Source organism: Kogia breviceps, chromosome 16 (assembly GCF_026419965.1).
Source record: "Kogia breviceps isolate mKogBre1 chromosome 16, mKogBre1 haplotype 1, whole genome shotgun sequence".
Lineage (NCBI taxonomy): Eukaryota > Metazoa > Chordata > Mammalia > Artiodactyla > Physeteridae > Kogia > Kogia breviceps.
Genome location: NC_081325.1, coordinates 12,488,670 through 12,515,932, shown reverse-complemented (window position 1 = coordinate 12,515,932; position 27,263 = coordinate 12,488,670). Strand labels below are relative to the sequence as shown.

General features: G+C 34.6%; 1 protein-coding gene and 1 non-coding gene across 9 annotated transcripts in view; both read right to left on the bottom strand.

The window, feature by feature from the left end:
- The window catches only part of NBEA (neurobeachin), a 594,993-nt gene that overhangs the window by 318,538 nt on the left and 249,192 nt on the right, over nucleotides 1-27,263 (bottom strand). For all 8 annotated transcript variants that reach the window (XM_059042292.2, XM_067016556.1, XM_067016558.1 and 5 more), the window contains 2 exons: nucleotides 20,208-20,269; nucleotides 1,027-1,091 (listed from right to left, as the gene is read on the bottom strand). In XM_059042292.2, the coding sequence (XP_058898275.1) occupies nucleotides 1,027-1,091; nucleotides 20,208-20,269 (127 nt within the window). The remainder of the gene's footprint in view (nucleotides 1-1,026; nucleotides 1,092-20,207; nucleotides 20,270-27,263) is intronic.
- On the bottom strand, nucleotides 26,410-26,516 carry LOC131743581 (U6 spliceosomal RNA). The gene has a single exon (XR_009331852.1). It is a non-coding gene; the product is annotated as a U6 spliceosomal RNA (small nuclear RNA).

Here is a 27,263-nt window from a genome sequence, read left to right as displayed (position 1 = left end):
TGAATGAAAAATTTATTTTAATATTTAGCGTTGTAGTATTTTGACGACAAATAATTCAATCGTAAAATATCTAAGTGAGAAATACACAATAAGATGAATTGTTATAAAAACAAAGGATATTTCTCAGAATATAATACACTGATGAACAAAAATACTGAATGGCATTTAAGTGAATTTTTTTTCAAAATGGGTTTTTCTAGCATATACACACTAAGGTTCAAAGGACAGCTCATAAAATATTCTTTCATGACACCTCCCTTGATAAGGATAAATTTTACATACAGTGACATTATTACTTTAGCAATTTAATTAAATCTGGTTTCAAATAAGAAATAGATTACCCCAAACCTTCAGTCATTATTTTCCGAAGAACACACTATATCACAGAAGAAACTCAAGTTATAAAGGATGCAGGTCTTCGGGTGACAGAAGCGGAACATGTCAAAATGGTGACAGTTACATCTGTCTTAGTGTATCCATTGCCAATAAAGTATTGGAAAAACCGTAGTGAACAATCTTACCACAGCATCATTTTAACAATGGTATAAATAGATTCCGAACCAGACCTTTAGAGTTCCGATATTAAACTTCTCTCACATTTTTAGTTGGACACTAGATAGCATGACATGGTCAAAAAAAACTATTTCACATGAACTGAGATGGGCTGAGGGAGGGAGTAAACACTGAACACGGCTCTGAAAACAGATGGAGTGGCAGATGGGACTGCAGATTGGGTTCACTTGATCTATATGTAAAACAACTTTACTACTTGGTAAGACGTGGCTCAGATCTCACAAAACTCTTATAAAGTTTGTCCCTTTATTTCGTACCTGCTTCCCTTCCGCCAAATAAAAATGGTTAACATTTTAAACTTTGCTCCTTTAAAGTATAAGTACCTGTGTGATGAATCATTTAACTAAAATATATTTTCTTACACATTTTTGGAACAGATGGTAGGCAAGAGCAGTCACCCGGTGGAATAAAACGTACACTGACCAGTTGTCTAAAAATTGTAAAATTAATTACCTTCCTTCATTGATGAGTTCAATAAATGCAAGTCCTGCATTCTTCTGAATAGAATTTTGCCATTCCTAAAAGGAAAAAGCAAACCAACTGTAAGAAAAATGAGCACGTAAACAAAAGTTAACATCTGGTTTAAGGGTCATGTTGATCCTAATAACTTCCACGTGATATTACTTCCAAATCTTTCTAAAAGATTTTTAACAAATGTTATTTTTGCAAGAAATCAAAACTTTAAAAGCAGTCCTGTATTACTTAGTTTAAAAGGTGCTTTTGAATTCCCACTGATGCCGACTAAGATAGAAAGTAAGATCACAGGGACAAAGCTCACTGTGACAGTAAAATATTGCTTATTTTACACTCTTCCTATGGCATATTTAGAATATGCTTTAGATAACTTTTTGGCTATTAATTTATTCTAGTGATTTCAATTATTTTGGTCTTTCTAAGATAGCTGGCAAATTGAAGTTTTTGGATTAAAGATTATATCCCTTTCAATGGTACTATAAATAATACTTGCCTAATATATTTTTATTAAAAATCCTTATTGATCAGTCATGCCATTCATCTATAGACTTTTCCTCCATGATTTTCCACTAATTAAGTGCTGGCCACAAATTCAGCTTCAGGAAACACAGTCTCCATGTCAACCCTTCACTCTGTTCCTGATCACTTTCCCTTTTAAAGCTTTGCACACAGGCTGGGAATAAATGTGGTCCCCAAAAGTAGGTACTTAGTATGTAAACATTCTCTGTTCTAAGTAAATTTGTGAAGAATTAGAAGAACAAACCATGAATCTATATTTCCCCAGGAGAGAGAATCAACAACTTGGAAAAAGGAACATGATAGTCTGGGGACAGTCATGATCTAATAAAAGCCTAAATGCCTCTGTTTTTAGCAAAGCCATTGTGTTTTAGCTGCCATAACTTTTATCCAAATGACAAGATCTTTGTTGCATTTTACTGAACTTATTAAAACTTTCAAATCACTTTTGTCAAAAACAATTGTAGGCAACACTTTTTCCCACATTTGAACAATATGACTTACTACTCTCCTCATATATTTTGCATTAATTGAGGCACAGCATTAGGCGAAAGTCTCCACAGAGGAATAAACAAAAAGAGGAAAGACCTAGGCTGATTCTTGGGAAACATTCACAATTTTAAGATTAGAAAAAGCAGCAGTTGAAAGGGACAATAAAAGATCTAGAAAAATTTAAGAACAGATGCAAAATATTATAGCATTATTCAAAAGAAAATAATCCATGTATAATAACATTGGCTCAAGAAAATAAAAATCCAAGACCCTTTAATCACTAATATCATTTTTTCAATGATTAAGAAGTTAAAATTCTACTGTATGTGAACTGCAAAAATATAGTAAACCACAAAATATATGAAACACAAAAAGAAAAGTACAAAAATCAAAAAACATGTCATTCCAGAGGAGGGTAAGGAAAGCTCTGGTGGTAGAGTCGGCACCAGAACCAGGGGCTGGCACTAGAGCTGGTGCTGGCCCAAGCTGCAGAACTGGCCCAGGAGCGATGCCTGAGCTGGCTCTAGCTGTGGAGAGACTGTATCTCTGGTGCAACTGCTGGATATGTTGCTGAAGTTGGCATGAGGTGTATTGCTGGCCCTAGCTCTCTCTCTGGATGTGGTGCCAAAGCTGGCTCTAGCTCAGACAGTAGTGCTAGAACTGGTTGTGAATTGGCTCCAGTTCTCAGACTGAATTTAATTCTGGCACTGGTGCCAGGCCTGGTGTGAGAATTGGAGATAAGGATGACTCTAGATCTGGAGCTGATACCAGTTCTAGAGCTGAAGCCAGAGCTGGCACTAAGAAGCAGCTGGTACAAGAGCTAGTGCTGGAGTTGGCTCTAGCTCTACAGCTGGATCTACCTTTATCCAAGAGTTAGTGCAGGTGCTGGCTCTAGCTCAGAGGTGCTGCTAGGACTCGTTCTGGAATTTGCTCTAGCTCTGGAGCTGCTGCTAGAGCTGGTGCTACAGTTAATAATGGAATCACCTCTATATCTGGAGCTGGCTCTAGTTATAGAGCTGGTTCTAAAGCTGATTCTAGTTCTAGTATTGCTACTGGCTTCAGCTCTGGAGCTGAAGCAGGTCCCAGAGCTGTATGTAGCTCTAGAACTTATGCTAGAACTGGCTCTAGCCCTACAGGTGCTGGAGCAGGTGCTAGAGCTGACATATGAGCTGGTGCCTGAACTACTAATATACTTCTGAAATCATTACATAGAGTTGACATCCTGACATGAAAGACAAAGACCAAGACAATAGTACAGAAGGGATACTAGGAACAACAACAACAAAAAAGGAAACCTGAAAATTTAAAAAGAGAACATAAAAAACGACAGCTTAGGGCTTCCCTGGTGGCGCAGTGGTTGAGAGTCCGCCTGCTGATGCAGGGAACACGGGTTCGTGCCCCGGTCCGGGAGGATCCCACATGCCGCGGAGCGGCTGGGCCCGTGAGCCATGGCCTCTGAGCCTGTGCGTCCGGAGCCTGTGCGCCGCAACGGGAGAGGCCACAACAGTGAGAGGCCCGCGTATCGAAAAAAAAAACAAAACAAAACAAAAAACGACAGCTTAAAAAACAAAGTTGAAAACATCTCCCAGAAAATAGAACAAAAAGATAAAAGAGTTGCAACGATAAGAAGAGAGATAAAGAAATAAGGAAAGTGGAGAATCTTCTGATGAAATACCAATATCCATTGGGTAGGAATTGTAGAAAGAGTGAATAGGGAACGTAGAAGAGAGGAAGTTACCAAAGTAATTTAAATTATTTCCTAGGAATTAAGTACATGACATAACATCCCCAGCAAAGTACATCATCATAAAATTTTAGAACAGGGTTAAGGAAAAGACTTACAGGAAAAAAATATCTTTATACAAGGAATCAAGAATCAGACTGACACTAGACTTCTCTAGAGCAAAACTGGAAGATAGGAGAAAAGAAAACAACACATTCAACAGCACAAGGAACATAATACTCAAAACATTATACCCAGCTAAACTATCCATAAAGTATGAAGACAGAAGAGTTACATTTTCAGACATGCATAAACATTTATTTTTCATCCACTCTTTTTCAAGAAGAGAGAAAAAGAACCTACTGATGGTGTACTCGCCAAAATGAGGAGTATATCACACAGGAGAAACAAGATAATGTTGTGACAGCCCCAAAATCTCAGGGGCTTAAAAAACAAAGGTTTTTTTCTTGATCAATTTCCAAGTCCACTGCCTGTGTTCTGCTCTGCTTCATCACCACCCTCACTTTGGGAGCTAGACTGACAATGTAACCATTGTCTGGAACACTATAGGCAACCAAGGTGGAGGGAAAATAAAAGAAATTTAAATATCACTGGCTCTTATAGTTTCTGCCCAGAAGTAATACATCACTTCTTCTCACATTTCTGGTCAAAGCCACATGACCAAGCTTCAGCAAAGGAGTGCAAACCCACCAAGTGCTCAAAATGTGGGAAAGAACCAAACGTGAACAACCCAAAACATGACTCTAAGGGGAGAAATCAGATAAAAGGTGGATACAGATCTAAGAAACAGTTTAAAGAACTATTGTAAAGCTAACACAGTTTCTGTGAAGAATCAGGAGAGACTTGTATGCAGACTAACAGACTGTCAAGAAGGAAACAATTAATTTCATCAGATTATAGAGAGGTTTTGAATAAGGAAGACATATTTTGAATGAAAATTTAGCATTGCAATGTATATATTTTTTCTTCCAGAACTGTTTTTGTGAAGAAGCAGGCAATATAATTCCTAAATTTCTTTAATGACAATATAATGCAATTGAAAGGCTTTGTGTTTGAGTTCAACTCTTTCTTCAGAAAGAGTTCAATTCTTTTTTCAGAGCTCTTTCTTCAGAAAGAGTTAAACTCCTTCCTCAGGTTACAGAACTGCTCTTTCTCAAAGTTTCTTACCAAAGAAGAGCTCACATTGAAGAGGAGGATTGGAGTCTCATCCAAGAGAATTTTCTTGAAACTTTTTGTGATGGTAAGACTTTTTCACTTTATTCTCCCAAGTTTTTCAGATTTTTCTTTTTTTAATTTAAACATTAGAAACCTATCAAACCGTTTGTATATTATTACATTGTCAATTTCACCACGTCAGAAAAGTCAGGTATGACGAACACACAAGAGAGTTCCCTGGATCTGGTGATTAGAATGCAGTGGGTGAAACCCTGATTGCACTGGGCTGATGAATGAAAGGGAATTGAGGAAGAGAAGGTGGTAACCGGAGTATATGCTTTCAAAGAATTCTGTGGTGAAAGCTAAGAAAAAACAGGATAGGAGGCTGAGAGAAAAATCGGTTCATAGTTTTTAGGGTGAAGAGACTTAAATACAGTTGTAGACGATAGAGAATGAAAGAGTCAGAGAAACTGATTACAAGAGAGAAATGGTGACAGGGAAATCTTGAAGAAGGCATTAAAGAATGGAGTGTCCTGGAAAGGTATAAGGATACTTCTTTCTTCAGAAAAAGAGTAAAACTAGGGGTAGAAGCTTTTCATTCCTTGTTCACATATAAAATAGTCCACGGTATTCAGGAAGGGACCCTGACTTAAGTAACACAATTGTAAACTGTAGTGTAATTATTTTCCAGAAGAGTGTAAACTCCCTGGTCTTATTTGCCTTGGTGTTGTGAAATGAAATGTGGTTTTAAATCTTAATATTTAATTTTTAGCACCAGATACAGCATGAGACACATAAGTAATACTCAATAAATACTATTATTGGTGATTTATTGGGTAAGCTGCAATTCACATGCAATTCACCTCTTGGTATTATCAGAGATGTGAGGCCATATGACAGGTAATAAAACCTCTTAAAATGTTCCTATTAAGAATGCTCATAACTAATTGAACATTAAGTGTTTCTCTACTCCCACAGAAGCATAATCTAACTGGGCTCTTTTTCTGTGGAGACATGAAAGAGCATTATTAATCACAAAAAGAAGAAAGGATCTCTCTCTCTCTTTTTTTCCATCCTCCATCCATAGGTACGGAAGATATTTTCTGTCCTCCTCTGAGCCCAAGCAAAAACTTTTACAGACTCTGTCTATCTTGCTCTTCTGTCACCTCTAACTGTCCTGTTATTTCCTCAGACACAAGTAGATATCAAACACTTATGTGATACAGGATTTTAAGACAACAAAAGCTGAAATGCCAATTTTCTAATATAAGAGTTTAAAACTTGATAACTTAATAGTATTTTCCATGTCTCTGCAACTTCACTTTATGTTTTATATGCACATTATATGATTAGATTTTAGATATTGTATCTTTGAAGGAAGAGCCATATTTTATTTGTCTGTGGTAACCACAGAACCAGAAGAAATAGATGACGTAAATTGCACAGTGACTATACTACAGCATTAAGGCAAGAAGAGTTCAATTCTAGAAGTTTAGAGACATTAGGTGGAAAACACAGAAAAAATCCTTATGTATAAAGTTTATATTATTATGTATAAAATATTATATTTCCTGGTATCTTTTTTCTAGGTTCTACTAGTTATTTGCTTGCCAAACATGAATATTTTCTTCTCTACCACAGAAGCCTACTGGTTATGTTTTAAGATGATATGGCTGGGAGTACAAGCATAATTTTGCAGGCCTTGACCTAAAAGTAAGGACCAAAGTAGATTTCACCTAATGTTACAGGAGTATAATTCAGTTTTTGGGATTTTCAAAATTCTTCATCAACTACAATAATCAATTTGGATGATTTATCAAGTCAATTTCTATTAACTACATTAACCAATACTAACAATTTGTAAGGTCAAAAAAATGTTACCGGTTGTCTTTCCTTAAGAAAGCGAGTTAAAAATTTTTATTGTTCAAACTGTGGTATGAGATCAAAGTCCCAGGCAGGAGACATACTAAGTCCCAGGACATACATATTCATCTCCCTGGAGTCTGGGAGGAAAAAAAAAAAAGCCATGTAATTTAATTTAAAATTAGAAGTAATATAAGAATAATATAGTAAAATACGAATTTTAAAACATAAGAGCATAGAATGTTCCTGTTATGATGGATTGCATGGGTTACAGCCTGTATCACCCTTTCATCCACTGCATCCCAGGGGGCTGCTTCAATAGAAGAGTTAAAGAAGGAATGATTTAAGATAGAAAAGTAACAGTAAAGCTAGAAATTTTAAACATACATTTTCATCAGCTGTTTTCTGGAATTTTGCATGAGACTTATTTATTTTAATCTCTCATTGTTATGGTGAATTTTAAATATATCTCATAAGGCAATGAGGAAAACACAGTGTATTTCTTTCAGCTACTTTAAAAAATGCTAAATGAGAAAAAGAAAAAGGGAAAACAAAACGTTCCTCACAAGATAAAGCAAATTTTCCCTCTCAGAAAATGTTAGGATTGAATGAGGGTTTTAAAGCGTGTTTAATGATTTCTGAATGACAGTTGTACAAGTAGCACAAATAATCACTTTTGAGGGCATCTTTAGTTGAAAAGTCTAATCTCTTTACATTCTTGGCAAAATATGGTATACAGTATTGGGTAGTAAACAAGAATGCATAAGTGTAAAGAAAAAAATGAAACGTGAAGGAAAAAGTAACCAAAGTATATAACAAACAGCATATTCTCCTTCGGGTATGCTATTCTGTAGATGAATTTTCAGATCTTACTCCTAAGAAAAAGGGCAATATTATAATAAGAATTTATGCTGGAAAAGCAATAAATCTTAAAGTGTGTAAAGAGAAAATAATTTTAAAACTTTGGAAATGGAAAATGCGATCAAGCCTACATCATTATTTTTCTCAGCACTTAATGTAACTTTTATTACTCATGGAACATTCCCTCTGAAATATAACTATCTATAATTTGTAGTGATTTCTCCCCACTAGATCATAAACTTGTTAATAAAAGAAAGGATCTTGTTTTATCTAACTATTCACATCTAGTAAGTAGCAAGTGTCTGGCATACTGTACGTACTCAATGCATCTTTTTCGTTGAATTGAATTTATTTGTCCAAAATCGATGGTATCACTTAAATCTGTGAGTTCTCAATTCTGACTGAACAAAAAAATCAACAGGAATGTTGTTAGAAAGCACCAGTCATATTGGAGTAGCCTCTAAGGATAGGTAGGGCCCAGGCATCAGTATTATTTTAAAGCTTCCCAAGTGACTGTGATGTGAAGTCAGTGCTGAGAACCACTGACTGTGGTCATTTCTCCCTCTCAACAAGACTGCACACACACACACACACACACACACACAAACCTCAACATGCCTGACTTGCCAGCATGGAGCAATTTAGTTATTATGAAGTGATGTGTACTTTTCCCTTCAAATTGCTCAATTATTTAAATTCCTTCTACTCATTTGTAAAATAGTATACTATTGCATCATAATTACATCATAATTATTGAAGTGTCTACATCTCTAAACTAAGGCCATTACTATGGTACTTTCCAGCTCTGACATGGTATTTTATTCCCATAAATGATATTTTTGTAAGACTGAAAGTGTTACCTTATAATGAACATGTAAAAAAATATAAGCAATGAATTAGGTTATGCAGTTATTATATTCCTTTACACTGATGCACGTTTCAAAAAGTATTTCTTAAATGCATATTACTATGTAACTGATTCTAGAAGTTTCAAAATAATAATTAGGTATAATATTGAAAGGGGAGATATGCAAAGCTTTGTGACAAGAAAAGTACACAGCACACAGCAGGAACTGAGTGTCTGCTCTAGTTGCTGAGGCATAAACTACATTGAGAGTTAAGAAATGGGATATAGATGGACAGGGAAAGGAAACTTTAATCACTGTCCTAGCTCCCTAACAATTCTGACATGTAGAATTAGAGAAATTACTTAAAACAAGGCAAATGGATACATGACAATGTATACAAAAGGATAATAATAATAACTTATCTTCATTTCAACAAAGTCAATTTCTTGGCAATGACAGGAAAAAAAGTATCTTTAAAAATTTTATCTACAAATCATTCCAAAGTCTTCTGCCATTTGAGAAAACACACAGACACATAGACACACGCACACACACACACACACACACACACACACACACACACACTCACTCACTAACTCACTCACTCACTCACTGGCTCCGCTACTGAAGAAAATGAACAGCCATAAGAAAAGGTGTAAATTAAATGTGGGCATCAAATTTTTATCTTCATGGGGAAACATACTAAACTGGGTTTGAATGCCTGCAGACAGCTGCCAAGTCTTTAGACAGTTTTGTCACAATTTTTTAACTCTTCTACATGGATGTATAACATTGCCTCAAGATGAAGGACTTTTTCAAAGAATTGGATATCAAGTTAAGGATCCTTTGAAACTAAACACTTTGAAGACAAATAGGTTCCAGAAGGATGACAATGAAATCCCTATGTTCTCTTCACAATCACTTTATGGCAGTTAGATAACCCAGCAGAAATATCAGACCCAGCACATAATTTTTTTCCCCCACTGGTTTTTCCTCCTCTCTGTCAGTTCAGTACACACTTCTCATTCCCTTTTGTTTTGTGTATAATTAAGTAAACCAACTTAATGTCCTTAGAGACTTAATCCATCTCAGATTCTTTGAAAATATGGAAAATATTTCAAGGTAAAAATGGGAGGTTAAATTGAGATATTAAGTCTTCTGGAACTCCAGAATTATTTTTTACTTTCTATATCCTTCATGTCTACTTTACCATAAAGTAGACACTAAAGAAGTAGGTATATTCCTAAAAAAATTTTATAACAAATGCTCATTATAACTGGCATGCTTATAAATTCTGTGCAATGTTAGAGAAATTAATAAGTACAAGGACTGAAGTAAAATAACACTATGCAGAGAGAAAAACAGAGGAGAGTTTTCAATGTATGCAAAAAATAAAACTAATGAAAAAAATATGCAAGTGTTCAAAGTATGATTTTTTTCACTTCCATTGCTTATTTTTATGAACATCTTACTAAAAACATTGTAGGAAAAACTAAATGTAAGAAATGAATAATCAATGATGAGTACAAAGAGATTATCGATATGAAGGTCAGCCATGGAAAAATCATTACACAACATGAAAATATGCCAAGTTGATTACTAAAAGAAGAGTTGGTGTATCATATAAAGGTAAATACAATGAGGTTTCCCAGGATCTCAGTATGTGGCTAAATTGTATAAATAAATTTAACACAACTTTTTATTACAAATAGTCTTATGAACATATATACACATACACATATATTTGTTTGTACTTATGATTAAAAATAATTTAGATTGTTTTACAATATATTTTTTAAACAGAGCATTTTCTATAACTATGAATATATACAACATACAAACACATTTATATTGAGTTCTAGAGGATACTCCTTCCTTATTACCTACTAGAAGTGATCAGAAGAAATCAAGGAAATGATAACTTTATTAAATAAGAAAATAGAGGAAATGTTTCATATTTTAAGATCTACATAGGTAGGAAAACAGTAAAAGCTAAAATAGGGTTTTTAGAATGTAGTTTTGAAGAAAAAGAACTTTTAAAACTTAAAACTGGGAATTCCCAGGCAGTCCAGTGGTTAGGACTCCACGCTTTCACTTCCGGGGCCCAGGTTCAATCCCTGGTTGGGGAACTAAGGTACCGCAAGCCTCGCAGTGCAGCCAGAAAAAATAAAACCAATAAAACAAAATCTTGTACTTGTCTATAATCAATGAAATAACAATGGCTGTCTTTCTCCAATTTCTATGATTTACCATGAAAAATATAATTTACATTTATATAACAGAATACATTTGTTAAGAGCTTACTATGTCCTTGAGTCATGACTGATGTACAACTATTTTATCTTAAGTTTATGGTACTGTTGGCATCACTCTTTTTTTTTTTTTTTTTTTTGTGGTACGCAGGCCTCTCACTGCTGTGGCCCCTCCCGTTGCGGAGCACAGGCTCCGGACGCACAGGCTCAGCAGCCGTGGCTCACGGGCCCAGCCGCTCCGCGGCATGTGGGATCCTCCCAGACCGGGGCACGAACCCGTGTCCCCTGCATCGGCAGGCGGACTCTCAACCACTGCGCCACCAGGGAAGCCCTGTTGGTATCACTCTTGATGATGGTCTTTGAATGTCATTTTTCTAGAGCTAAGAATAGGTGTATCAGAGTGATCCTCAAAACTTTATAACTTAAGAATAAGATACAGTAAAATATGAATATAAGGGAAATTATACTATTGGCATCGAGAGCTCTAAACTGTATACAACTATCATAAAAGTGCTGGGTATTACTAAACTACTATGCAAGTTTAGCTTGTCAAAAAACATTCGTAGATAACCTAAAGATAAAATAGACATTTAATATTTCCCAAGATGTATTTTGTGAGACCTATTAAGTACCAATATTTTGTGGCTACCACACATGCTTACACAGAAGCAAGAAATCATTATGAAAACTGCCTTATTTTCAAGAATAAATAGGGAGCAACCATGTTGCATTGAGCTGTTGATGCTTTATTGTCTGCTTGGCTTATACACTCTCATATACCAAACTCGTAGCACACATGATCTCAATTCACGCCCTGGCAAAATAATAACTTACTCTATGCCACTTATCTATGCTACCATTTAAGAACAGCAGGAACTTCCAGTTTAAATCTTGAATGTTAAGACCCTGTGTGCAACATTATCATGAAGCAGAGCTATGTGTAGTTATATTAAAATACTTTACATTTATTCATGAATAATCATGTAGCTATAGGCATATAAGCCAGCATGAGAATGTTAGTGTTGTAGAGAAACTTAGGAATTGTTCTTTCTAACCCAGTGCAAGAATCTTTGACACACAATTAGCTGAACTTTGCTTGAAGACCTACAATAGTCAGGGCTTCTGGAATACCCTGTTCTACTTTTAGACCATATTAACATTAAAAAAAGAAGAGCACAGATGTTCATATATGGAAGAAAGAGCTGTGCTGAACAATACAGCATCTACTAGTCATGTGCAGCTATTACAAGCACTTGAAATGTGGCTAGTGTGACCTGATATGTGTTCTAAGTATAAAATATATGCCTGATTTGAAAGGCTTAGAACCAAAAAAGGAATGTAAAATATTCCATGAAATATTTTCATATTGATTACATACATGTTGAAATTATATTTAGGTTAAATAAAACACATTATTAAAATTAATCTTACCTATTTCTTTTTTACCTTTTTAAATGTGGTTATTAGAAAATTTAAAGTTGTGGCTCACATTATATTTTGATTGGACAGCACTGCTCTACACTATCAACTGGAAAACATAATTTGTAAACTATTGCTGTTATAACAGCAATTTTTGCTTATACTAATAACAAGAAAAATAATTTTGCACTTACATGTAGAAATATAATTCGAAAGGATACACATTAAATGACTAATTGTTATTACTCCTGGGTAGTGAAATTATGAGGTAACAGGAAATTTTATTTAAACTTGTAATACTTATTCTAAAATTGCTTTTCTTTTAATTTGCGGGGACTACTTTTTCATTAAAAATCATCGTAGGCATCTATGCTCAACTGATTTTCAACAAGAGTGCCAAGCCCATTTGATGGGAAAAGAATACTGTCTCCAACAAATGGTGCTGGGAAAACCGGATAACCATTTGTAAAAGGATGAATGAAGTTGGATCCCCATCTCATACCATACATAAAAATTCACTCAAAATGGATCAAAGGCCTGAATTTAGGGCCTAAAATCATAAAACTATTAGAAGAAAACACAGGGGAAATCTCCATGAGCTTGGATTTGGCCACGGGTTCAAAAACATGATACCAAAAGCATAGGTAACAATAACAAAAATAGATAAACTGGACATTGTTAAAATTAAAAACTTTTGTGCATCAAAAGACACTATCAACACATGAAAATAACCCACAGAATCAAAGAAAATCTTTGCAAATCATATTTTTGATAAGGGTTTAATATCCAGAATAAATAGGAAACACCTTCAACTCAAGCACAACAACAAAAAAAACAATTAAAAATGAGAAAGGACTTGAATAGGTATATGGAAAGATACTCAACTTCATTAGTCTTTAAGAAAATGCAAACCAAAACCACAATGCACGCTCACTAGGAATGGCTATAATTTAAAAACCAACAAATAAAAAAGAAATAAAGGGAGAGAGAAAATAACAAATGTTGGAAAGGATATGGAGAAATCGGAACCCTTGTTCATTCCTCATAGACATGTAAAATGATACAGACATTATGGAAAACTGGCAGTTCCTCAAAAAATTAAACACAGAATTACCAAATGACTCAGCAATTCTACTCAATTATATACATTATACCTGATGGTATAAGCCTAAAAGAACTGAAAATAAGAGACTCAAATAGATACTTGTCCGATGTTAATAGCAGCATTATTCGCAATATTCAGGAGGTGGAAACAACCCAGTGTCCATCAAAAGATTAATGAATAAACCAAATGTGCTACTGTACATAAAATGAAATACTGGTGAACCATAAAAAGGAATGCAGTTCCGATGCATGTTGCAACATGGAAGAGCCTTGAAAACATTGTATTAAGTGAAACAAACCAGACAGAAAAGGACAAACATCATTTGACTCCCTTTATATGCTATATAGAGAAGAGGCAAAACATAGAAACAAAAAGGTGGATGAGAGGTACCAGAGTCTGGGAATGGAGACAGGGGGAATTACTGCCTAGGGGGTGCAGAGTTTTGGTTTGGAATGTTGAAAATTCTGGGAAATAAATAATGATGATGGTTATACAACATTGTGAGTGTAATTAATGCCACTGAATTGGCACATTTTATGTTATATATGGTTTGCCACAACAAAAATAAATAAATAAAGTCATCTTGGGGACTGTGTTTTTCTTTCACTTATGGATTAACTCAGTAAGTAATTAATAAATAACTATACTAAGTGCTGGACACTGCAGGATGTGGATGACACAGTGAGGAGCAAAACGGAAGACATCCCTGGCAACAGAAAAGTAAAATGAATTTTGTTATGGTGTAAATCTGTAGCATAGCATAATTGAAATGAATAACATTCATAATGTGACCCCGAATAACTCTAAAGCTTTGTCATCCTTAAGTAGACTTTCTTTTTGGATAGTTTTAAAAAATTCTACAATTCAAAAATATCTCAATTAATGTTAAATAAATACACTGATGAGACTATACAATACTTATTTTCTCCATTGGTTGAATGAAATGCTTCAGATAGGGAGGAAATACTTGGCATGATGCTTACTCTGAAAGAAAGTCCAATGTAATGGATAAAGCAAATCATACTTTATCACCTATGACAGCATCCAATTAAAACATGTAAACAGGTACCTATATTTACTATCTAGATACATGCACTTCAAATGCTGAAGGGAAGGATGGGGTGATTAAAATCATATAATAATAAATCAGAAAAGCTTCATGAAAGAAAAGAGTTTGAAATAATTGGGAAGATATGAAGTAATAGTAATAATTCTGCATTTTGATAGTGGTAGTGGTTATATAAATATAAGGATTGAAATAGCATGTTCTATATACACACAAATGAATGCACACAAAGAATAGGGAAAGCTGAATAATGTCTGTACTCTAGTTAAAAGTATTGTACCAATATCAATTTCTTACTCTTGATACTGTATTACATTTATTTAAGATGGTGCTATTGGAGAAGGCTGGGGAAAGGGTACATGGGACTCTGTGTACTACTTCTGCAACTTCCTGTGAGTCTATAATTATTTAAACAACAACAACAAAACCACAGAAAAAAATGATCATGAGGAAATGTGCAAGGGAAGAAAAAGAGGACAAGGAAAATTACCTATTATAAGATATTATATATAACTTACTATAAAATAAAGTATGTTGAAATATGTAGGATTAAAGAGAAAAAAATCCACCAAAAAGTGAGGGAATATACAAGTGGTAGGACAATTAAATATATACCGTTGTTTTCACTATTTTTCAAAGTTGTTGTAATGTGCCTGAAGAATTTATATAATGTGAATATAGAAAAATAAAAATAGGGGGAAGACAAAAAATCAAGATAACTGGGAAGACAGGAAAGGGCTGGACATTGCAGCCAAATGTGGAAAGGGGCTTTAGTCTAGGGAGGTGGTCTGTCAGTATTCAGGGAAATCTGTTTACCTCAGAATATACTACATTCCTTCTCCTGTGCCACAGAAACTATAACACTCTTAAAGATTATCCTGCAGAAACTGGTAATTATCTTACCAATTTCTTTTTGTCCCAATTTTGGTAGAATTATGAGAATTCAAACACGAGAAAAGGACTGTCGTTTCTCTTATATTTCACCATTTTCACACAGATGAACTCAGAACTTTTGTTCATCCATCATTTTCCTTCTCTGTTTATAATTCAGGTTGGATATGAACTAATCATTATACAAGGATGAAAGTGTTGTAACTTGTATGGGTATCATGAACTACTGAACACTATTTTCAAGTTAGAAATTTCTTATCAATCTCAATTCTAGGCTATCAACATACTATAATATTTTATATGAGAAAATACTCTCGAGGTATACTGCCTGGAAATGGGTAATTCCCTACATCACAAATAAACCCAGATACATATAATGTCTAGCTACTTAATTTCTGATGCACTCCAAATGAGGCTGGTCACTGGTCTGAGCACGTAACAGGTTCATTTCTCGCCAGATCTTTGCTTAGACTGAAATCCCTTCTCTGCTTAGGCCGTGTAGAAGGTCTATTAACTTCAAGGGGTCCATCTTTAGTCCATCTTATTAAAGCTTTCCATGAAAATCTTATTTTTGGTTCACAGGATCAATTTTCTGAACCACATATAGTTAGCACTTGATTATATTCAATTTAAAATATCATGACACAACTTTTTATTCTTCCTTGATTTCAAATTCAGCTACATAAACAGGAAAGTTTCATGGATAACACTAAACTCTAAGAAGTAGAAGAATGTATCAATAAATTTTTAGTAAAGATTACAATGCTAAAATAAAAGGTGGTCACTAAATAATTAAATGTGACATGTAATTTCACCATGATAATTAGGATTTCATATTTCCAAAGATGCTTGAAAAATGTAGTTCATCTGTAGTTTTCTTAAATTTATAATCTTCCTATTTTAAGCACCAAAAATTCTTTAAATATTGAGTACTTATGAATAAATATTCTTTAGTAGGTCTCTATATTCATCTTATCTATGTCTTTGTACCTCAATCTTAGGTTTAATATAATTAAAAGAAAGGTATGTCTTTATCTTTGCAACATCTGACTAAACTGTATCAAACTGGAGAAAAAAATGAAAAATTCAGAAGTTCAAAGGCTAAATCATTTTTAAAAAGGAAGATTGCTCTTCAGCTGTGGTACTTTTGTAAGGGCTGTGTTTAGAGGCCCTGGGTTATACGGCCTTGATCACATCAGTGAAGTCACTAGAACCCTTTTTATTTAAGTATATGAAGTATTTAAAAAAGAATAAAGGCAAACAAAACCACAAAATAATTCATGTTAGTAACTTCATACACAGATCCTAAAGAGACCTCCAAGTCTGACTTCTACTTTATGTTACTTACACATTTGGGGGTTTTTATTGAGAATAAAAATGATACATTAAGCATACATTTGCTTAATCAGTGCTTCAAGTCAGAAAGTACTTAAATACTGAGAGACATTATTTTTTTTTTACCTAAAAGTTTCTCAATTTATAAAACATTTTTTATTGACAGATAAGGCACAGAAAAATGCAAGTGACATCTGCTAAGCTTTACTTATGAAAACGTAAAGAAATCCTACGGGATAACATCACTCAATTTTTCCTGGAGTACCTCTGATGGAGACTTCCTAAAAAAAATCTGGAAATAATTAGAAACTATTATAGTACCTTAAAAAGTTTACTTGAAAACTAAATCTGCTCTTCATCAAAGAACACAATACACTCAGAATAATGTAATGGAAAAATTAGGTGCACATATAGACTAATGAAAAGCACCTCAACCACATCTGATTGTAAAACTTAAAAAAAAAAAAAAAAAGTTGATAGAGGACAATAGCAGACCTGTGAGATACTGAAGAACTCCAGAGGAAACTATTCATTGATTTAAGCACTGATTTTTCAAAGCACTACATATTAACTATTTTACTCAAGTTCATTTTACTCCCATTTTTAAAAAGATACTACTAAGTGCACTTTAAATACAAATTGAAAGGAAAGAAAAATAGTTAATTCTTTATGTCATAAGATCTACAGGAAAAAGAAAAATATCCATATATGGTAAAAAATGTTTTGTATATCTGTGGAACAATTAATGCAATATAATGATAATGCTAATAGCATCTTAAAACTTAAAATGTGTTTTCCACAGAGACCTAAAATTCCACTGGGGGGTAGACTGGTTGGCACGTCCCTTAGAGTTTAAAAGACTGTCCATATGAACTGAATTATCCTTGACAAGTACCTTCAGACACTTGTAATATGATCTCATGTAAATTTAGACCATATTTTGCACACAAACCACTGGCAATAGTAAGTTTATTCAGGAGCTCAGATAAAAAGGAAAGAGAAGCTGATATCCTTAATAATATGTAGTAGTTAACATGAAATTTCCGAAATCAAAAGCATAAAAATAAAAGCATCTAATGAAAGACAAACGAATGCTGCGAGAAATGTTGCATTTTCCTTTCCATTTTCAGCCCTTAGCTACCTGTTTTATCCAAATAAAATGTTATCCTTTCATGTTCTATCCAAATTTAGGGGGAAAAAAGCATATTCTAAGCAAATAAATAAACCAGAAAATTTCATTTGCATTGAAAACTTATTTTAACCAATAATTAAATCGCAGTGTGGATAATATCTTAGCTGTATTTCCCACTGTGGGAAAAACATATACATGCAGTTCATCAAGAGAGTAACTCATTCAGATTTTCAGCTCTTTTACGGGTCCTAGTAACTGCTCATCATAATAACATTGAGCTATCAATACCTGCAAAGGGCTGACTGTAAAACAGAAGAAAACTCAAAGCTCTGCAGCTTTAAAGATTCCCCAGGACGGCCTGTGCCTTGGTACAGAGATAGCTTACAGAACTATGCTAATTCTACAGGGATCCAGCTCCACTGGGCAAAGGATGTGTTGGGCCTGTAGAAGAGAACTCGGCACTGGCAGTGCTGCGGCACCAAGCGATCTCCGCAGCATCAGCAACTGTATTATTACTCTTTGTCAGAAGCCTGCTGCTGCTGTGTGGCCTGGCTAATGGGTTACAGTGTAAATCATCGTGAAGTTGAGTAGTAGAGAAAATAGCAGATTATTTTAAGGAAATTTGACAACATGTCCATTTTGTGTGTGTCCTCAAAAACCAAGGTTTTATACATCTGTTGAACAATGAATGATCTTCAAAAGATGCTTTTATAAGCGAATTGTAAACTAGAATAGTAAACTCCTCCCACCTGAATTGCATCGAAGGAAGATTACTCATTTGTTTATTTTTTAAAAACATTTTTGTGGAAAGCAAGGTTTCAGTTTAATAGAAAATAAAACAACTGGAGCTTTTTTCAGTAATCAAATACATTTTTAAGTCAATTAAATGAAGTATATTTAATCAATTAACCACGTAAACATTTAAAGCACACTGAATTATTTTAAACATTCAGCGTAAAGATCAAATTGAGAGACATGTTTATAATACTGCTTTGCTGAAACACTGAAAGTGCACTGCATAGAGAGCTTAAATTTCTCACTCTTCCTTTCAATCAATATCTGAGGCAAAGTTTCATCTCTAGGGCCCTTAATGGCAGGAATTCCTGGAGCCAGCAAATGAGTAATGTTAAACCTATGATTAGATGATGAGGCCATCAAAGACACTAGACCCTAATGCTACATTCTTATTTCTCTGAACTGCAGTGAAATCAAGAGCTAAGGAAGAAGACATTTTACACTATATTTTTCCCATAAAACCATGTTTTTTTAAATGTGCATCGTCAAGAACCTACAAGGTCCAGACAGATCTCACAGAATGTCTCTCGAACTCAGGACTCTAGCATTAGGTAACAATTTTCAAATGGCCTGCAAATGAACTCTTGCCAGGGAGGCTGTTTTCTTTAACTTCTTCCTTATTAATATTCTTTCTGGATGAAAAGGGGAAAATGGACCTAATGATGTCCCTATGAATATATTCTTGAAGAAAGTAAACCGGAGACTGAAAATTACTAGGTAAGTTTTTGGTTCTTTTGTTTTTGCTGATGCTTTAAAGGATCAATTGAAGCCATATTGTTGTTTATTTGGAAGTTAGTTGTGGTTTTAGCCAGACCTCAGGTCAGTAACTAGAAACAGTATAGATGTATTTTCCTTGCTACTGAGGAAATTAGAGATAATGTAATAACTACTTATTACAAACACACATAAGGCCTTTTTATTCTCATATTACAAAATATTTAATACTTATGTGAAAATCGGGTTCACTAGGAGACTTGGGAGAGCTGGCAAGATGAAAGACCATTAGGTCCCTATTTTAGTTTTCAGAAAAATGTTACATATAATTTTCTCATAATTGCTTCTTAAAAAAACAACACCCAACAATTATAATTCTATTTTTAATTCTGATTATTAAAGATAAATAGTATAAGTAGATTTTTAGAATTTACATTTAAATATACAAATTACATTAAAAAAGGGAAAGCAGCAAGGTATCGTATCAAAAACCCCTCACTAATGAGCTATATTTTATACTTTGGCTACTGCAGCAAAAAAACCTCTGGTTTTCATTATTTATAATAGTGAAAAAGAAACCATGTAATTAACAATGAACATCAAAATTATACATAATACTGTATCATTTTTAAAGGATGGGGTGTAAAGATGGATATAAAAAAATCTATAACAAATTATATATACATATATTTGCAGAGATTAAAAAATAGGGAACAACAGAGGGCTAGGTAGGTGGGAAATAATAAGACAGCTACAGGGAGGGAACGGGAAGGGAGACTAAATCAATATTTGCATGGTAAGATGATCTACCTAAATATACATCTCTATGTAATTTATTTCCTTCATATACGAAATAATAGAAATTTTTAAAATACATAAACATATACATATATATTCACATACATTCTTTTGTTAGTGACATAAAACAATCCTCATGTAGTTTAATGTAATCAAGTGATTGAGATTTCATACCTGAGAACAAAGCAGCATAACAAGCTCAACCACAGATGTACTGGACTTCATACAAACAAGGCCTACAAGAAAGAAAGGTTAAAACGAAATGAAGTTACAATGGTAGAAATCATCATTCTAAGTTAATTCATTATATAGGTTTAACTTATAAAATCTTTCTTTAAAATAAAATTCCTAAAAGGAAATGAATGGAAACATTCATTAACATATTTTTATAGCATTAATTTCAAAGTATTCAGATATTCAAGAAGATGTGAAAAATACTAAAGAAATTGACCTCAGGCTTGGGTTATTTATTTGGTCAAGGCATTTCTTATATTTAAACAAGGTGGGGTAGCTATCAAAACTGATAAGCTAGTTAGAACTCTTCTTATTCCGATGACATTTGCTATGTGATTGTCTCCTGGAGCGCAGAACAGTAATCATTGAAGACCTGCCTAAATTTTCTTCCAAAAAACAGAATTAAAATAATTTACAAACAGGTAATTACCCACAGGTTGTCAACTGTTAAATGAATTTTAAAATATTGAAAAATGAATTTCACATACAATTAACATATTATGCAATACTTGTAAAATATTCCATTGTTCTGCCTCCAAAGTCTCTGAATAGACATCAGAAGAAAAAAGAATTAAATGTATTAATACATATGTAATAATGGCTACTTACTCACTGATCACTTATTATGTGCTGGTATTGTGTTAATGTACAAGAACTCATTTAATTCTCATTTATATTCTGTGACGTACTATTATTATTACAATTCTACAGGTAAGAAAATATTTTTCTTAAAAACAGTTTAAATGTTGATTATTCATCAGGACTTTTTTCAATTAAAAAGATGACTGCTGTATAACATAATAAGAAGGCAGATCATGATTGTTAGTATTTTTAAAGTGCCAACATATAGAGAAAGATGTAACCAAGGATTAATAACAATCTCTGGTAGGAGGAGAGTATATTCATCATGATGTCTGCTAATTTAAAATATATTTTTTAAAGTTTTTAACTGTTTTTTAAATTAAATTAATAGACTAATTTTTTTCTTTTAATATGAAGACACATATAATCAGTAAAAGCACTGTATAGTAAGAAATGCCATGATCTTACATTGGTTGTTGCTAAATGGCAAAACTAAAAGCGAAACCAGTTAATTTTTTCTTCTTAAGGTGATTTCAGTAAAGAGTCTCAAATGTCTTCCAGACACTAGCATGTATATTTATGGTAGGTAGTGGATAAACGCCCTTTTGTGCCCATTCTGCTAACAACTCTATCCTTAACGTACAGACCTACAGAACAAGTTGTAAAAAGGCACTAGGATTCCATTTTATCAGATCTTTGGGCCGACAGTTAACTAATGAAATAAGAGGCAGATGTGAAAAGCTCATTTAAGAGACAATTGTAACTGATCAGCAATTCTCATGCTCAGGAGCTAGAGAGTCAGAAAGATTAATGGGACATTTATCACCTGTTGGCTACTCAACCACTTGAAATTCTGACAAAGAAAAACTAAGTAAAAGGCCAAAGGACTACGTACAGCAAAAGGATCATAAATAAAATTTGTGCTCCATATCACTTTAGATTTTAGACTGTAAGGCTGTGTAAAGAATGATTAGACTACAAGACTATATGATGAATGATTATATAAAGAATTTTTCACCACATATTCTGTGTACTAGAGTTTTGAAATACATAACTTGTACAAATTAGGAAAAACATGCAATTACATTCATTTCTCACAGACTAATTTTAAATGAACTTCTAAAAAACTGCCGTGTAACAAGAATATTCATACTTTTTCCAAACACATACTATCATTCCATCATAAGAAAAACATAAACAAATGCTCCATCAATGTTTTGTTCAAAGGAAATGAGAACAAAATGATAGGATAGCAAAACTGCAATTTGCAAACAGCACTCTAGGTACATTGAAAAAGGCCACTGTGATTTCAACTCAATGGAGCCTTGCACCTTTACTAATGTGATGTAATTAGAATGAACAGAATGGTAATGGATCCTACTCAAAATAACAAGACGAAACAAAACAAAAAGGCAAAACCTAAATTTCACAACGAGAACACAAGCAGAGGCAATTTTGGAAGACTTATCACCCTTCAAAAACTATATAATTATTTTGGTTGGCACTATTTCTAAGTGTTAACAAAAGTATTACTAAAACAAATAGATTTTTTTATTAGAGATATAAGAGATATTGAAGATATCTAGAGATATTGAGACATTTAATAGAGCTATTGAAAATACAAGCATTGTCTGATGACACTATCCTTGCACATTCTCTAAATAATAAAGCACCTATATTTGAAAATTTAAGGTACAAGTAATAAACGTGGTTTGGTATAACTTTAACCATAAGCTCAAGAAAGCCAAATTTATCTAGCGATGCTATAAATACTCAGGCTATATATGCATAAGGCAAAAATTTTAAATTGTATGTCTCAAACAGGTTGTGTTTTTTTCCTTTTTACATCTGGCAAGAAATTCATAATCAAACCAACTCATTTGATATCTCCTCATATGAGTAAAAGATAGTGTTAGCACTAAGGAGATTAATAAGACATTATCTGCACCTTCCCAGGGGCTCCATCTTCTAGTTCCAATCTAAGATTATCTAACATTTACATAGAGCTTTGGCTGTGCTGGGTCTTCGTTGCTGCACGCGGGCTTTCTCTAGCTGTGGCGAGCAGGGGCTACTCTTCATTGCAGTGCGTGGGCTTCTCATTGCGGTGGCTTCTCTTGGTGCGGAGCACGGGCTCTAGGCACGTGGGCTTTAGCAGTTGCGGCTCGCGGGCTTCAGTAGTTGTGGCATGAGGACTCGGTAGTTGTGGCTCATGGGCTCTAGAGCGCAGGCTCAGTAGTTGTGACACATGGGCTTTGTTGCACGGCACGTGGGATCTTCCCGGACCAGGGCTCGGACCTGTATCTCCTGCACTGGCGGGCAGATTCTTAACCACTGCGCCACCAGGGAAGACCTACATAGAGCTTTATCATTTACAAATCACTCTTATATATGCCGTCTCACTGGATTCTCTTAACAACTCTTTGAACTAGTTATTATCACCTCACGTGAGAGATAAAAAAATGAAGGGATTCGGTGACCAGCCCAAGATGTTTCATACAGTAAGTGGTAGAACTGGCATCTGAATTCAAGTCATTTAACTTGGAAGTCCATTTCGTGTTTGCTGCAGCACTGCTTAAATAATTTGACACTAACAGGATGGCAACATGTGACGATGAGAAAGGTCATCATGGTCAATTCCAACTTGGGTGATTTTGACAGTTTTCTTGGAGAAGGTAGCATATGTTGGTCAGACATGGGGGCCAAAAGCTTAAGCAGAAAGCAGCACAGAGGGAGCAGGGGACGAAACAACCCTGAAAAGACCTTTGTAGCTTGGGCGACTGGCTGACTAGAATATCGGGGGGGGGGGTGAAAGTGGGACTGGAGTGCTATGGTAAAATTCAAAGATAGGTAAAGGTGGAAAGAAAGAAAATTACACGTTTTGAAAGTTAAGAGGAAGAATATAGAGTAAGTTATACAACAGGAGAAATGACACTAAGTATCAGTTCTGGCATCCCTACTCCATGATGACTTTTCTTACCTTGTCAATTAAGAAGTATCCCCTACGGAAGCTATACAAATGTGCCCCTCCAGCAAAAGTCTAGTTAGAAGTGTTGGCCAATTAACAGAACACTTTCACCAGGAAACATATATTCACCAGAATAAATATTCTGACTAGAAATACTAATCCAATACTGTGGACCACACTACCTTACCAGTATAAAGTGAACCCATGGAGCGTAGATAGCCAACATGTGAGAGAAAGAAGCTTGAATACATAGGAGGTGCTCCAGTGGGGAGGAAACTGTCTAGTACAAGCTCTCGAATACACCATGAACTACGCTGAAACGTTGTTCCACGTTGTCTGACTGGCCAAGATGCAAGTATATGAGCAGTTCAATGAGGTAGACAAATTTGAGGTGGTCCAGATCCAGGCAGCAAACACATACTGGGTACAGATGAGTAAACCGCCATCCAAATAAATCACTGGCAGTTTTTTGGGGTTTACACCTACTAGGGGTAAAAAGTCAGTTTCTACTTTCAGAACTACACTCCTTTGCCAATAAAACAAACAAACCACCACCAACAACAAAACCTCACCAAATCCCACTAAATTGTAAAATGAACGTTAAGTTAAAAGTTTGACCTTTGGGATAAAACTATCTTTCTTTAATAAAAGAAGTACTGAAAGGTATTGTGATGCTGTTGTAATACACAGCCGTCAGAAACGTTTGATTCAATGTGTGGGTCTGACTTCATGCATCTGTAGAATTAGAAGATCAAATTAAGACACTTAAAAATAGTGTAGAAAAAATCCATCTCTAGCAGGATGTCCCTCATGGTGGGAGGTGAGGCGTATGAAGCGTTACAGTTACAAGCGAGGAATCATACTTACAGGTGGGACGCAGCTTCTAAGGAACATCAAGTTTTCTTTCAGCAAGGGCCCTCTTCCAAAAGAGGAGAGCACGCACATCTATGACTAGGGCAGTGCTGAGTATATTCTCAATAAACTTTAATTAAATGAATTAAAAACCATCACTAACTGAGGAAATATATAGTTGATATATATTTATACAAATAAATATAAGTTGATGAAGAAAAAAAGATTTTAAGGAAAAATAAGAGTATATATATATATGTTTTAACATCTTTATTTGAGTATAACTGCTTTACAATAGTGTGTTAGTTTCTCCTTTACAACAAAGTGAATCAGTTATACATATACATATGTTCCCATATCTCTTCCCTCTTGTGTGTCCCTCCCACCCTCCCTATCCCACCCCTCTAGGTGGTCACAAAGCACTGAGCTGATCTCCCTGTGCTATGCAGCAGCTTCCCACTAGCTATCTGATTTACATCTGGTAGTGTGTATATGTCCCTGCCACTCTCTCACTTCGTCACAGCCCACCCTTCCCCCTCCCCATATCCTCAAGTCCATGCTCTAGTAGGTCTGTGTTTTATTCCCGTCCTACCACTAATCTCTTCATGACATTTTTTTTCCCCTTAGATTCCATATATATGTGTTAGCATACGGTATTTGTTTTTCTCCTTGTGACTTAACTTCACTCTGTATGACAGACTCCAGGTCCATCCACCTCACTACAAATAACTCAATTTCGTTTCTTTTTATGGCTGAGTAATAAAAAGCATTTATTGAACTTGTGTCTTATGTGCCAGATACCACACCAGGTGCTAAGTTTAAAAAGAAGTGAGGAAAGTGGGAGTTTATATAAACAAATAATCATGACATAGAATCCTAGGAAGGACACAGAGTACAGAGTGTTAGACACACAGCAAGGGTAGTGAGCAGCTCTGCTGAGGAGAATTTATAGGGAATGTGACATCTGAGTTGGATGATGCTAACCCTACCTAGGCAAAAAAAGGAAAAAAAGGAAAGTCATGCGAGGTGACAGAGAAGCATCAGAGGTATACAGAAGCATGACAGTGTTAGTAAAATGGAATTGGGATGCTACACTGTGGAGTGCAGAGGATGGAAGGAGGTGAAATGAAGATGGAGGAAGAGGGGAAAGAGCCATCTATGGCATCCTATTCCTACTGGCAACAGGAAGCCACTGAAGGATTTTAAGCAGGGGCACACAGAATTCGATCTATTTTGTGAAGATCGCTTTCTGTCAGTGGAATAGGAACTGTCTAGTCAAGAGGATGAAAACCTGAGGTGAAGGAGGCAGCAATGCAAGCAGAGACAGTTTGAAAGACATTTTGGAGAAGACAATAAAATACTCTGGATAACTAAATATGAGATTAAAGGACAGGGTAAAGGAGCAAAGTGTGAATGATAAAACCTTTAAGTGAGAAAGGAAAATAAACGAAGGAGCAGGTTTGCAGAAAGAGAGTGAGTTTCATCCCAGACAAAATTAAGAATATAGGCAAAAAAATTAATTTTGTTATTTAATATTATTTGTTTTTTAGGTATGGATGTCATAACCCTGACAAACCTGATATAAATAAATCGCACAGATAACATGGCGTTGGACAAAACTGTGGAGTTAATATGAGTCCCACTAGCAAACTACCGGTAGTAATCTTACCAGTACAGTTTTTTTTTTAACATCTTTATTGGAGTATAATTGCTTTACAATGGTGTGTTTCTGCTTTATAACAAAAAAATATGGAACGCTTCACGAATTTGCATATCATCCTTGCGCAGGGGCCATGCTAATCTTCTCTGTATGGTTCCAATTTTAGTATATGTGCTTCAGAAGCGAGCACCAGTACAGTTTTAAGATCTAGTTTTTCTATTTCTCCTCACAATAAAATATGCTAATTTAATTTCCATCAAATAGACATGACTATTCTGATAATTTGAATTTTAAATATCAAGTCTGCCCAGGACAATTTAGTATTTAAATAACTTTCTAATGATTTTAACTTTTTTAAATTCCAAAATTAGTACACATTAATGGCACTGAAATAGTTGAAATAGCTTCATTTTAATAAAAAATGTTGAATAAGAACTACAGACCTTGCAGGAAAGTTTGCATGCTCACTACCCTTCACTTGCTTTAGTCTCAGTGGTGTGCAGCTGGCAGTTTTGTTGAAATTCTCTGCTCTGTATAGCTTTCACATTGTGTTATGTGGCATTCTGAGATAGGGTGTATAACTATAAAGTGCATATCTCTTGTGACTTCTGCAATGCTTACACATCTTTATCCACATAATATCAATTTCTTATGGTTTTTACCTTTCTTTTACTTTTTTACCTGAAACATGAAATTTATTTTTCTATTTCATCACTGTGATATTCTCCTGATGGTAAAAAATTACTTTCATTGTTACCATTTAAGTCATCTAAACTTATTAAGGTCAAAAATGTAACAATTAGCAAACTGTGGCTTTCTAACTTAAAACTGAAAAACCAAAACCAAACAAAAAAACCAATATTAAATAAACATCCTTTGAAATAACAATAATGGTTTGACTTTTTACTGTTACTGCCACAACTAATATTAATATGTG